The following is a 13931-nucleotide window of genomic DNA, read 5'->3' as shown; positions in this document are numbered from 1 at the left end:
GTGATTGTCTCTGTATGCTACAAATAAAACAAAACATTTTATACATATATTTTTTGAATACTGGTAGCATGAAAAGAGAAAATCTGTGTAGGCCTTCCACAATAGCACTGCGGCGACAATAGAAGCAGCCATTGTTATCCTCTGTACAAGTGCCTAATGATATAGTTATAATAATGTAGAAGAGGCTCTTCAGTATGATGCTAATGTGAGCTCAACAAGTCTGTGTGTGGCGTTTGAGAGGGGTGAGGTAGTGAGGGAGCGAAACGGACAAGCAGGTTCTCCAAATCGGGACCTCTTTAAGTAGTGAGAGTCGGTGCGGGTAATGAATCCCACTCTAACCGATGTCTAAGGAGCTTAAGTAACACGGCGGCCCATCTGTCCACTCGTAATCTTTCAGCCTCAGGACCGGTTCCACCATTCAAAACATGCAGCGGCCAGATTTGTACTTCTCAGTTTCATTACCATTTTACCTCTCGGGGTTAAGATTGACGTGCGGAGGTCCATGCTGCTCACACAGCTGGGTTCTTCCGAATGGGGTTATCAAAGATGACAGCCTAAGTGCGAACCCGCAAAAAAATGAGTGCCAGCAATTGGTTTTGGAGCCCAAAAGAGGCTCTTGTGTAAGTGCTAATTATCTCCTATACAATCAAAGTATGGATGCGTTCACACTTGTGGTTTGGTTCTTCTCTTGCCATGGCTCACTTCGCATTCACACTTATGTTTTCAGTGACCAAAAGCTGTGCATTGAACACACTATAAAATAAGAACTTGATTCCGACATATGCGACATAACTCAAATATTACAAACCAACATGTCACCAGCTGGGTTGAATATTAAAGTCATTGTTATATTGACGGGTTAAAATTGACAAAAAGCTCAGAAAATATACTTTCAAAGAACATCACACATCCACCCACCCACACAAACACACAGAGGGAGAAAGCAGAACAGAAACAGCACTTCCACCATATTCTTTCTATAGTCAACGTTTCTGCATGTAATTTACTGTCCTTTCAAAATTGGTCCGTGCAGCGTTTACATTTCAATTGAGCCACACCAGAGTTCACTCTGGAGCAGATCGAGACCCATCTTTCGGTCCGCACACCAGGGTTCAAATGATCACTTTCACACTTGACCAAACGACACAGGAAAAAGCACTAGAGTTCCTTAAAACCAAACATGACAAGTGTCAAAACAAGTGTGAACGCATCTTGAGAGTCATTTGTCTCCTTCGTACGGCTGTATAGGTGCTATAAATCTTTATATATAATATTGCCACAATATCACTGTGACTTCTCTCTAAGTGGCGTATGCAAAGGGAAAGGGCACTGGGACTGAGGTAATGACTGCATTAAAAAAAGCCCACTTACATCAGTGTCTTTGGGGCATGCTAGTAAAGAAAATATATATATATTATATATATAGATCTAAAAAAAGAAAAACCCTAGTTGTGAAATTGATTTGATCATGGTCCCTTTGAACGCTTTGTTCACATGCCGCAAAACTGCAAAAAAGCGGGCACTGCTAAAAGATACAGAGTGAAAAAAGGTGGATTTTTACCAGACTCACAACTGAAGCATTTGTATAGGAAAAAAAAACCATTTGAGGTAAGTAAAGATTGTTAAGTATGTACATTCAAAATAGGGCCTACAGGCTGTGCTGAACGCTTTAAGCGGCGTGGGTGGGGGTACATTCAACCGTAGCTTACAGGAGCTGTGAGAGGTTTTGTACTATAAAGAACTTAGAAAAATAAATTTACATAATACAAATTTTTGAAGCCACTCTTTAGTGTCTTGGAGAAGAGAGGTACCGAGCACCCTTCCTGCGCTGGTAAAGCTGAGCGGCCCGAGGGGCACTGTGAGCGACTCCACAAGGATTGGAGAGGGGCGTTCAGAGGTGAGAGAGGAGTGTGTCCTAAAGTGTAGCGTGCAGGATTGTCATTGAGCGGCTGCTTTGCCTTCGCCTCAGCTTGTTGCCACATGCTTTATCTCACTCTCTGCCTAGGCCTCGCAAATTCTCAGCAGAAATCTGGTTTTTTTGGTGTTGTTTTATTTAATTTTTAAGCGTGATGCCGCTTAACCTTCTGTAGAGTCCGGAAAAGTGATTTCGCTGCCAAACACCTCCCTGTACAGCGGTGGGAAGGTGTATGCAGTCTCGGGGTGGACCAGACGGAAAAATTCCAGCTTATCAATGTGAAGCTTGCAAATGGACTTCATGATGGGGAGTTTGGAGACCATCTGGAGGAGAAGCCAAAACCATGAATTCATTAGTCATTCTGGTGGGACATCAATGTGTCGGTCACAGCTGCTGCCTTACCTTTGCAAGTTTCTCCTCTGATGAGCCCCCTTTTTGTAGACAGCGCTGGAGGGCGACATACAGCTTTTCCTGCAACTTCTGGATCTGTTGCACATCTGTTAGCCATGGTCGGTCTGACAGGTAGAGAAGTGGGGAAACTATTTCAGGGGTGTCCAAAGTGCGGTCCGGGGGCCAGATTTCTAATTTCTGAGATGTTATCAGCTCATTTTATTAATCAATTTGGTATATCAGGTGATTGTATGTATAAATCTGGTGCAAACGCCTCATACAGTTGTTTATACAAATACATGAATAAATATTTTCATGTTGTCATGTTACGTGAAAAAAATGTTTTTCCATACTGGCATATAGCAGTTACAACATACCAGGTGAGAGGAGCACAGCAGCAGTGAAGAGGGCCATCTCTTCATCAGACATCTGGATACGACTCAAGCTTTTTGCCAAGTCAAATACCGCAGCCACAAGGTCATCACAGCCTGGAAAGGAAAGACAGGCTTGTCATGGCTCACCCGTGACTTTACCGCAACAAGATGTATCAAAAAGTGACAACAGAGGAAGAACAAGCGGGAAAAGAAGATGCCACTCACCAAGTGCTTTAAAAATGTGAGAAGGGGCAAACCTTCCATCAAAGAGCAAAGTGTTATTGATGGGGTTGTATGCCCGACACATTCGGATCAGAAGAACGTCCATGCAGCCTGGGGATACAAGACAAAAGAAAAATCTATTAATACAGAGCTGCAGTTCTACATTTCGGTCCTGTCCCCATCCCTGCAAAGACATTTTGCTTGATGGTGGTCATGTTTTTCAACCAACCCTATTCCAATTTTACACACATGTACTTGTCAGTCTTCTAAAGGTGTGTACCAAATGTTGAGATGATTCAGATAAACACCGATGCATGAGTGTGTAATAACAGCGTCACCGTGTGGTGTATATGGTATGTGTCATGAAAACAACAGCACAGGCAACACGTCAGAGGTGTATTTCTTGCCATCTTTTAATCCTTTTCTGTGAAGTGGCTCTATTTAATTTCTTTAATTATTATAATTATGTAATTATTATTTATTTTATTTTATTCAGCCTAGTTAATTAACTTCTACAGTATGTGTAAATATGATTGCGTGCGTTCATCTTCACACGAACAAAAAACAGGGAGGGGTGGAAAGTAGTGGTTTGACTGGTTTTCAGTAGAAGTAAATCTAAGTGAGGAGATCACGCATAACTTAAGACATTCTCCACAATATGATGGTTGAAATTAAAATAAAGCAGCACCATCCACACAAGGCCCGCCATTCTTCAGACAGAGAGGAGATGTGCACTTTTCAAGTCACTCCACATGCATGTGATTGTTGAACTCCTGTGAAGTCAGCCACCCCTTAAGGCTAATATACGGCGCATGCACTTTCATGTGACAATAACGATCTCTATCACAACTAAGAGGCTGAGAAGCAATAAACACGCACGCCAAAGGTGTCAGCGATATCCCCGAAGGCCCATTTCTTTGCGACAACATCCCCCAGCTGTACTGTGGCTAAACACAAGATGTACAAGTGATTTATTTTTATGTTTGAAGGTTACTGACCTGCTTTGAGGAGGATAATCTGATCGTTCTGACACAGGTCCATGAATCCAGAGATGCGCTTGGCAAACTCCACCACATACTGGATGGCATTGGTGATGTGAATGGCACACTGTTGCCACATCACCTCAGCTGACTAAGAGAAGTAAAAAAAATAAAATAAACAGAAGTTAGTTTCATAAGCAAGGAAGAATAATGCAGGTTGTGTTTGCACTCATCTGTTGATTCTGTTCATTGGTGATCAATGCTTTTCTGCTGATTGGATTTCCAGCAAAAACACACTGACCTACATTCTGGCTAGTAGATTAACAACTATTTTGATCCTCTTGATATTTTATTTGTTGTTAAAATCTCCTGACGTCATGAAAAAAAGCCTTCTTTATATACATAACACCACTAAAGAAAAAAAAGGCTTTGCTGCACATCTTTTAAAAAAAAGTTAGCTACAGATCCACAAGCTGTTTGATCAAGTCTGATCATGTTTTTCTCAATAAATAGGCTAACCTAGCCTAATGATGGAACTTAAAATTGCTGAACAACAGCATAAAATAAAGAAACCTGTACTTTAAATACAGTACTAAGTCAACAGACAATTGTCTAACTTACAGTATTGTTTTTACTTTTTACTACTTGCAGATACTTTACACTTATGACAGTAAGGACTGCTCTGATGTTACTATAAAATAGTCTGTACAGTTGATAAAGGTATTTATGACCCTAAAATGCAATTTTTGCAATGGACCAAATCAGCGTTCTGGGACGTGTTTGACTGAGTAGCAGACATACCTTGGTTTGATACATGCGAGTCTCTTCCAGGCCGTATGTGGACCACGCCATTCTCTTCAGCTCCTCTGTAGTATATTGGCACGTCTCTATATGGGACTTCACCACACACTGTGTTATGTGCTCTGTGTAAGAAAGAATATTGGATTTAGGATGATTGCAATCCCCAGGACTGATGCATTCATGTGTTACCAAAGTCGCACGTACCAAGCTCAAGCAGGGAGCATCCATCAGGCAGCGGGTTGAGGATAGCGTGTGAAAAGAGCCCAGAGTCGTGCAGCAGCTGGTACTCGTGCTTAATGCTATGGTTGCCGTCTACAAAGTCCAAATTGGTCTGTTCCGGTGAGCTCTGTGAAGATGAGGTGCTACCTGCACTGCCGGCCAGCATGTCCAGGTTCCTGTATTCTCCCCCTGCATCCTCCGGGGTTAGCGGCAGGTCGAAGAGCAGGCCTTCAGGCAGTGTGGTGAAGTCATCAAGATCAGTGAGTGCTGTGCTGGACACTCTTCTGTAGGTGCGGCCATGGTCGCCCATGTTGCCACTTTCTTCCCGGGCTACAATACCAGCGCACTCCTGAGACTGCTGGTGCTTCTGGACCTCTGCATACAGGCTGTCGCGCTGCTTCTTGGACATGCGACCAAACTTCACCGCTGTAGCAACAAAAAATATATATTTATGACATAACATGTTGGAAAGCTGATACTTGACTTCCTAAGAAATTATGTTCTGTAAAAGTCGTACATACAATATGTACCACACCAGATTTCGGCACCTCTGAGGTATGGGTCAGGATTAAACAAATGCTTAAACTCACCGTCCCGGCTCATGCCCAGAGCAAGGCATTTCTGCAGCCGGCAGTGCTGACAACGGTTTCGATTGGTCCGATCAATCAGGCAGTTTCTCTGTCGTGAGCAGGAGTACATAGCATTGTTCTGCTGGCTCCGTCGAAAGAAACCCTACAGACAGAAAGAACATAAAAAGACAGGTGGGGTTTATAAAAATACTTGCAGGAATTGGAATTAGTTTCATGACAGGTGACACATCATAACGGCACATTTTTGTCTACATGCCAACTCCTTGTTGCATGACAGAGAGCTCACCTTGCAGCCTTCACAGGTGATGACACCGTAGTGAATCCCTGATGATTTGTCCCCGCAAATTTTACAGGGTATGACTTCTATTTGAGCTGCAGAAAGAGAGAAGAATGCAAAAATACATAAAATAAAAACAAATTAATGTTATTTATACAACAATGACTGTGACTGGAAGAAGTGAAAAATCTGATGTTGGTCCAGTCAGGAAAAGGGTTGGGCATCGACCATCGACGGGAACTGGTTCTGACATTCCGATTCTCATGGAATCATTCATTTTTTTAAACTTCCGGTGAAGTTAGTTTCAGGTTGAATGTTGGATATACCGTTAATGATCATACATTTAACTTGCACAAACAGCTGTTAAATACAGAAAATGCTAACTTAGTATAATCCTCCCCCCACTCACCCTATATAGGTGGAATTGTGTGTCTGCTCGTGGACATGCATTTGCTTTTTAGTCCTTATTTGATGTAGTCAATATCATGCATGTATTTCTAATGCATGATAATGCATGATATTCTGTATTTCTATCCCACAAATGGTTGCAGAACCAAAACGATGTCAGGACATGTCAGCTCCCCCCTCCAAAAAAACAAACAAACCGGTAGAGTGACTTTAATGGTATCCCAAGAACTGTAGATTACCTCATGGCAGTTTCACTGCATTTGAAGCACAATATCGAAAAAACCAAAGTGTCCTGTGATTGACATAGGAACCAGTCGATACATTATGCACCTTAGGCTCAATGCAGCAGCCTGAGCCTTCTTACCAAGGAACAGCATGTTCTTTTCATTATGTTGTTTATCTAAGAAGCTGGGCCTCCTCTGGCCCAGAATAGCAGGTCAATTGCATTAGCTGAAGCCTAAGGTTATAAAGTTTCATGGCTCTCTCTCTCCCTCTGCCCCTGCCTTCTCCAGGAAGAAAAATGTGCTTGCAGGCTGAATCCAGAAAAACAAAAATTAAACTTCTGAGGATCTCAAATAAGAAAACGACAACAGATAAAAGTGACTGTGACTATGCTGGCTGAGTGCAAGATTCCATTCTACCACAATTCCTCACAGCTGGGTGATGTAGGTATGGTTGGAGAATGGTTGGCTTCCCGTCTCTTCGGGGAATGTATCCATCCTGCTTTTATTACTGTAAATATTGGATTTGACTACACATGCAGCCTTTCATTGGGAGAGATCTGCGTCACACACTCAAGCAAAAAATGAGTGCCAGTGGTGTGACATATTGTATTAAGCGTCTAGGGTGACCAGCGAAACGCATCGGAAGGATATAAATAAATAAAGGGCAGTGGAAAAAAAAAAAAAGAAGTCCCTTCCTCCTTCTCCAAGGCCTCCTGCCCCTCCCGTCAGCCTGTTATATAACAGCAGTCTGGCCGCATTCCACGAACGCACGCATTCAAAGGTGGTTGTCCCGGCAACCAGCATGTGAGGCTCCTCCTTCTCTCGCTCCCAGTCGCTTCCATTGGCCGCCGCCAGAGTGACTTTTGCTTTCCAACTCAGCAACTCACCTGCCAGTCAGCTGAGCAGCAAAGTCGGGCCCACAGAGCAGAAGCTGTTCCACTGACACACTTTCCCATTTAAGCAAAAGTAGGAGGCGCCTGTTGCTTTTTGCTCGCAGGCTTTTAGGTGGAACCCAGTTTCACAAAAACTTTGTAAACCGAGGCGAAGGGTGGAGTGCAACCTTTGCTTTGGAGGAAGCAAAATAATATAACATAAGGCAGATGACAGGTTTAGCTTGGCAAAGGCCCAACTGGAGCCGGCGGTTGTTTCCAAACATGTTTAACATCTGGAAATATTAAAAACATCAAGTACAGTAACTCCCCCCAGCCTCTCCCCACTCACACAAACACCTCCTCCCCAGTGGTAATACCAGCTGTAGCTAATAGTGGCTCCCGACTTGTTGCAGCACGTCAAGTATTTGAGTGAAATTTCAGCTGTGTTCAAGTGAGACCATAAATCTATTTTTGCTGTGGTTGCAGCCAGCAGTGCCACAAATAAGTGTTTCTTTAATGACCACATACAAGCAATAAGAGCATACCTATTAGTGTAAATAGCTATTTACGACAATGCTCAAGCATGGACCAAGGGAGAAATTTTACACAGACTTTGAAAAATGTGCAGCGACAGATTGTTTTTTTGAATTTCTATTTTATTTTCCTGAGTGTATACTTAGTGTATGACCCTTACGAGTACAATTACTGGGCAAAAAACATGTCTTTACATAGGCCTTATGAACTAAAATGTCAATAAGTCATTATAAAACTTTGAGAATACAGTATCTGTACATATAACCCATATGGGGTGCTACAAATGACACAAGTGTATGTTACAAGGAACGTAATATGTCGTTGCTTACCTTCCTATAAGTGTTCTTTAGAAAACAAACTAGTTGATTCGCTGTCAATTGTTACCAACCAATTCGAGATCACTGACAGGATCAACAGTATGCCCAGCCGTAACTTTACCTGTCAATTGACTTGGTTTACAGTCTTTGCATTTCACACTGTTTTATAGTGATACCATAGTGTGGAAAGACATACAGTGTCACTGTGTCTGTCTGTCGCTCAGCACTTTTTCTTGCCGTAAAAGTTTGTTTGCTCGGACTTTGCCCTCTCATCCGAGCTAATCAAACAGTCCAAGGTCCTATTTACCTGCACTTTACATTTAACTGACATACTGTACTTAACCTACTTTCTGTCTGAGAGGATCTAAAATTTATTGCTGGATTATTATTATATATTACAGAAAACATATTAAAATTAAAATGAATCAGTCGTTCTCAATCATGCAGTGGCCTAGAGTGACACCTATCTATAAAGCGACTCAGTGATTTTAAGCCCTGTCCTTCTACTGTCCTACACTGAAAAGTAAAAAAAATGACCTGACACTCGCCCACCATTAAAAAATGCACAAAATTATTCTGCAGATGCAACTGTCATGGAATGGGAGGTTGATTTACAACGCGCTCATTGCTGCATCCTGCAAAATGCCTTGCCTGTATGGATGTCTTACAAGCAAAAAAAGAGAGACATTGCAGAAGAATTCTGACATTTACGGCTTTGTTTTGCCACGAAAAGAGACCTGATAGGGCTTGCTGGGATATGCATGTATACATCATTTACAAGGAGGCCAAATCAGACACAAGATCGCCTTACATGTGTGGCACAGAATGTTTCCAGAGGAGTCCAATCTGACTGTGGTCACAACACACTGCTGACAGCCACAAAATGGCCCAAACTATATTTCCATCAGCGTACATCCTAAAAAGGACTGTTGTATATTTATAGGCTAAGAATTCTATGACATATAACACAAAAAACAAACAAACAACATCAGAAAATCATCAAAGAAATAAACAAAGTTTCAACAAATCATGCTTATCGAGAAAAGTAGGAGACGAGTCTCTGTCCTGGCTGCTAAGTACAATCTGACCAAACAATGAGCTCACAATAGCAACAATAAGGCACTCTAAAGTTAAAGAACACTGCGGCAAGTTAATTTAATCTGTCATACTTAAATTAGTCAATTTGTAGTGCGGCACATAAGTCTCTGTCTAGGCTGCTCAGTACAATATTGCTAACTTAATAATAGTTCAACGATAGTAAGAAAAGTCTTTATGCCACAAAAGATGAGTTCACATTTGGGCTGCAATGATTATTCTCATTTACTTCTTTGTTAATTTATTATTGGGTTATTAAGTGACTGGTGGTTTTTGTTTTTGTTGTGTTACCTTGAGTTTGTCTGTCTTCGTCTCTGTTGAGTGTATCTTTAATGGTTGCAAACCCCTGAACTGAACTAAAGAATGAACTTTTACCCACGAGACTCAAGGAACTCTCAACCTACATCAAAGTATTATCCTGTTTCCTTTTTCCCACAAAACCCTTATACTCAACAACTTAAGTAAAACCTTGAACTCAATTTAATTTACATTATTTTCTATGGGGCTGCATGACGGTTGAGTGGTTAGCGCACCGGCCTCACAGCCAGGAGACCCGAGTTCAATTCCACCTTCGGCCATCTCTGTGTGGAGGTTGCATGTTCTCCCCTGTGTGGGTTTTCTCCGGGTACTCTGGTTTCCTCCCACATTCCAAAAACATGCTAGGTTAATTGGTGACTCCAAATTGTCCATAGGTATGAATGTGAGTGTGAATGGTTGTTTGTCTATATGTGCCCTGTGATTGGCTTGCGACCAGTCCAGGGTATACCCCACCTCTCGCCCAAAGACAGCTGGGATAGGCTCCAGTACCCCCCGCGACCCTCGTGAGGATAAGCGGTAGAAAATAAATGAATGAATATAGTTTTGAAACAGAACAAACTGTCTCAGACTTTATCGAGATCTTATAGGTTCCACTTTCCGCTTTTTGTTACTAACACCCATAAGTGTTCTCCACTTGTACAACGACACAAACAACCCTACCGCTAGGCCTGGCGCTCCCTCCCTTGATGGCATTTTAAACCCAAAGCGGGCCTCTGCCACACAAGCAAAACCAGACTGAGGAATTCAGTTCACAGCATGCAACTTTGCACACTCTCCGAGCTCACACAGAAATGAAAGAGCAATCACAGTTTCCTTGAGTTTCACGTCTATTTAGATGTCACTTATCAGTTTGCAAAAGCTGGACAAGCAGCAGATATTGGTTATCAAACTGATACTGCTGAGTCCAAATAAAGCTAAGCTTTTTGAGCCTCTCTTTGTGTACATTTGTGCTCTTGCAAATTGATCTATAGGTTTATAATAAGCAAAAGGGGTGAGCCATGCAAGCACTATTCACACATGCAAGGTGAAGAGTTGAAGCTGTAGAGATAATGGTGGCATGGAATCTTTGCGTGCAGTTGACAGAATGGAAAAAGGGCACCTTGACACATACTGAGGCTCGCTGTGAACTTCTCCAAGGCTGTACATTTAACAGATAGCGGCTTTGAGCCCGAGCTCCACACAGCACAACACAGCAAGCAACCTTTCTACTTTACAGTTTTCGGACCTTTTGATCTTCAATTTGATGAGCCGGGCCTCCAATTCACTGATTCTACTGCTCTGCACGCAAGTCAACAGAGTGCAGCTCTTGTGATTCAGCTCAAAATAACTTTTGATACATCAACTTTGAATGTACAACATTATATTACACCAACCTTTATTCCAAAACATTAACCGCCGTCGTGCATATGTTGCAAGAATTATGTAACTCTGTAAAAATTAGCGAGCCTGAAGCACTTCTGTGAAAATTACCATGGTGATGTGAATTAAAAATGGCGCCTGATAGCTAAAGGTTGTATGGCCAGAGTGTGCCTCTGGAATTGATTATTTGTGTTAATAAATCTGTCTCAATCTGTGTTAGTAATTTTTTTTGAAAAAAATCACAATTTCTCTGATTGTTTGTTGGATTTTACAACAATTTATCACTCAATATGAATGAATTAATTTTAATAAGAACATTTCAGGCATATACAAAACCAATGCATCTATGTGTTGTATTTTTTGTTCGTCGTCTATGCCCATAATGTATTAATAATTGCACTAGCAGGGTCACACACTGTATTCCCTTAATTTTTCCCAAATTACCCACAAAAAGATGACATACAGAGAGACATTTCTATCCAGATGTACAAAAACCAAATACAGTCAAACCACACTTCTTGAACACCTCAGTTTTCGACAAAATATTTTGCCTTGATTCTCGTACACTCTCTTGGATATTGTACAATAGTGCGCATGACAAACTATGGTCTTTTACATCTTGGCACTCCCAGCATTTCTTGCCATTCTGGGATCCCACAACCAACAACAAATCCTGCAATATTACGTTTACACAATATTACGGTATGGTAAAAAACCATCGACAATAAGGTCCAGCCTGGCAATGAGATATGAAATTCAGGAAGCTAATGTTTCGAAAGATGTTAAGATGTTAATAAAACAGGTGTTAGAGAAGATACCCTCCCAATTCTCCCTCTCTGCTCCTTGTCGTTGTCCCCCAAAAGAGTCTTTAATAAAAGTATAGTTATCCTTTATCAACTTTATTTTTTTGTTTATTTCTGTAGCAGTGTCATTGACTTTACCTTACTGCCTACGGGTAAAATTGATTCGGTTTTCGTACGTTTCAGCTTTTCTCAAACCTTTTAGAATTAATTAATTACGAAAGCCACTGTACCACTGTATATCTCACTGTCCAGTAAAGCCCTGAGTGGCATTGCCTCTTGTTGATGTCGGTAACCCAAGCTGACAGAGGAAACTGAGCTTAACGGAAGCCTGCTGCGCCTCATGGTTAAATGTGGGCTTGCTGTGCCCATATCCGGCTTTGTCACAGCGGTGTTCCATGCAGACATCATAACAGTGCAAGGGGCAGCCTTGGACAGTTATGTCTGCATAATGTATACACTTATATGTATGCAAAATACACATAAACAAAAACTTCATAAATGCATTTGTGTTTGTATGGCCTTTACTATGTTTGTTGAGTTTGTGTTGGTGTTCCAAAGTGCATTTAAAGTGCAAAGAATGTCAAAGATGAGCGTTCCCCCTTAATGGTTGATTTCAACAAATGACTACAGGACGCGCGCGTGCGTGCACACACGCACACACAATAATGACACACAATGACAGAAGTAGGTCAATGGAGCACCTCCTATCGCTCTCCCCCAAACACCCCCACATAACACACCACTGTCTGCCATAATGCCAAAACAACACACAAAGCAACAAAACGCAAACACAGTAATACAAAAAGGTAATTTTTAACAGGTTAGCAAGTAACAAGGTCCTTGCATTCATTTATAGTACAGCATACATTACTTATAGTGCTTCTGTTGGCTCACAGCAAGGTGACATTAAAGTGTCAAGAAAATATTCTTCTGAAGGAAATCGTTAAAAAAAATGTCATTTTCTTCCACGCCAAGTGATTTTACTAAACGTTTGAAACAGCCTGCTTGCTCGCTCCCTCCCTCCCTTTCCTAGCTCTTACATAACCGCAGCCAGTCAGCCGAAGGGCACCAACGCACAGCTCTTCCTTAGCAGAAAAAATAAACCCATCATAATGAACATAACGCGTTACTACTGGTGTGTTCATAGGTACATGTACATATTCAGCGTATATGTATGTTCTACAAATAATAGGCAACACTTTTGAGTTTTTTGTGTTTTCTAAAAACTTGCACTTATATATTATATTAAAATATTAAACTAGGACTCAACTTTGTATTTGTTAATAGTTGCAATTTCCTATATTTTACCCAGTGATGCGTTCAAATGCTCACCTATAAAACTACGGACTTTGGACTCTAATTCGTGACACGAATGCCAACTTTTGTTTCAATGGCAAAAAAAATACAAAAGTAAACTCACCTCTCATGTCGACAGTTGAGTCTAGCCAATTCTTCTTGTAGACATACAATTCCGTGTAGAAATTAAATCAAACCGAGCAAGAAGCGAAGGCGTGCGTACTTTCTCCGAGCTGTCAAAACAGCAACTCCTCCTATGGCTTGTCAAGCTCCTCTTCCCGCGTAAAGACGGACAATAATGGCGACACGGCGCCGGTGTTGGGCTACTTCAACAACAGCTTCCCTGTTGATATGAGGACGTTGTTGTAGCGGCGGCGATGGCAGAATAAGAAGCGGTGAATCCACGCGTGGTGTCCGCTCTTTCCAGCTCTACTGCTCTTGCTAACCTACTTTCGGCGCATGGACTACACATGATCTCACCCAGAGGCCCGCCCGCCGCGTGGCGCGCGCTTAAGGAGGCTCTCACGCGTGCGTGAGAAAGTGTGGCAGTGTGTCAGTGCACGACGACGGTCACACAGCGTGGGAACCACAAGTATTACACGCGACAAGCATATGTATTGTATTTGTGCGTGTGTATATGTATATATATGTAATTTAGAGAGAGAGGGAGTGAGACACATGTATATATAAAAAAAAATAATGTTATCCGATGGGACATGACATTCTCAATGTTCTCCTCCCATTAAGTGTGGAAATGGTATTTTTTTTCTTCCCCATTCTATTTAAAACCCTCCTTAAGTTTACAATAAATAAATCAGAGGCTTACTAGTTAGCCTCCAGTATGCTACAGTATGTTTAAAGCCACGGCCGTCTCTTATGTCCCTGCAGTGACCTCGTAGCCTGTGCATTGTGAGTTGTCAAGTGCTTGCTCATGTGG

The 13931-nt window shown here is 41.7% G+C and overlaps 1 protein-coding gene across 1 annotated transcript; it reads right to left on the bottom strand.

Moving 5' to 3' along the window:
- Positions 1-1770: 1770 nt before the first annotated feature.
- On the bottom strand, positions 1771-13476 carry rorca (RAR-related orphan receptor C a). Its single transcript, XM_058073551.2, has 10 exons — positions 13119-13476; positions 5778-5863; positions 5492-5633; positions 4887-5327; positions 4683-4804; positions 3900-4032; positions 2905-3012; positions 2683-2793; positions 2318-2430; positions 1771-2238 (listed from the first exon to the last, which is right to left on the bottom strand). The coding sequence occupies exons 1-10, from the start codon at positions 13123-13125 to the stop codon at positions 2077-2079; spliced, it is 1425 nt and encodes a 474-aa protein (XP_057929534.2). The 5' UTR covers positions 13126-13476; the 3' UTR covers positions 1771-2076.
- Positions 13477-13931: the final 455 nt, after the last annotated feature.

Source organism: Doryrhamphus excisus, linkage group LG4, assembly GCF_037039965.1.
Source record: "Doryrhamphus excisus strain RoL-2023G ecotype Guam linkage group LG4, RoL_Dexc_Guam_v1.1, whole genome shotgun sequence".
Taxonomy (NCBI): domain Eukaryota; kingdom Metazoa; phylum Chordata; class Actinopteri; order Syngnathiformes; family Syngnathidae; genus Doryrhamphus; species Doryrhamphus excisus.
The sequence above is the reverse complement of the archived record's forward strand: the minus strand, read 5'-3'. Positions and strand labels throughout refer to the sequence as shown.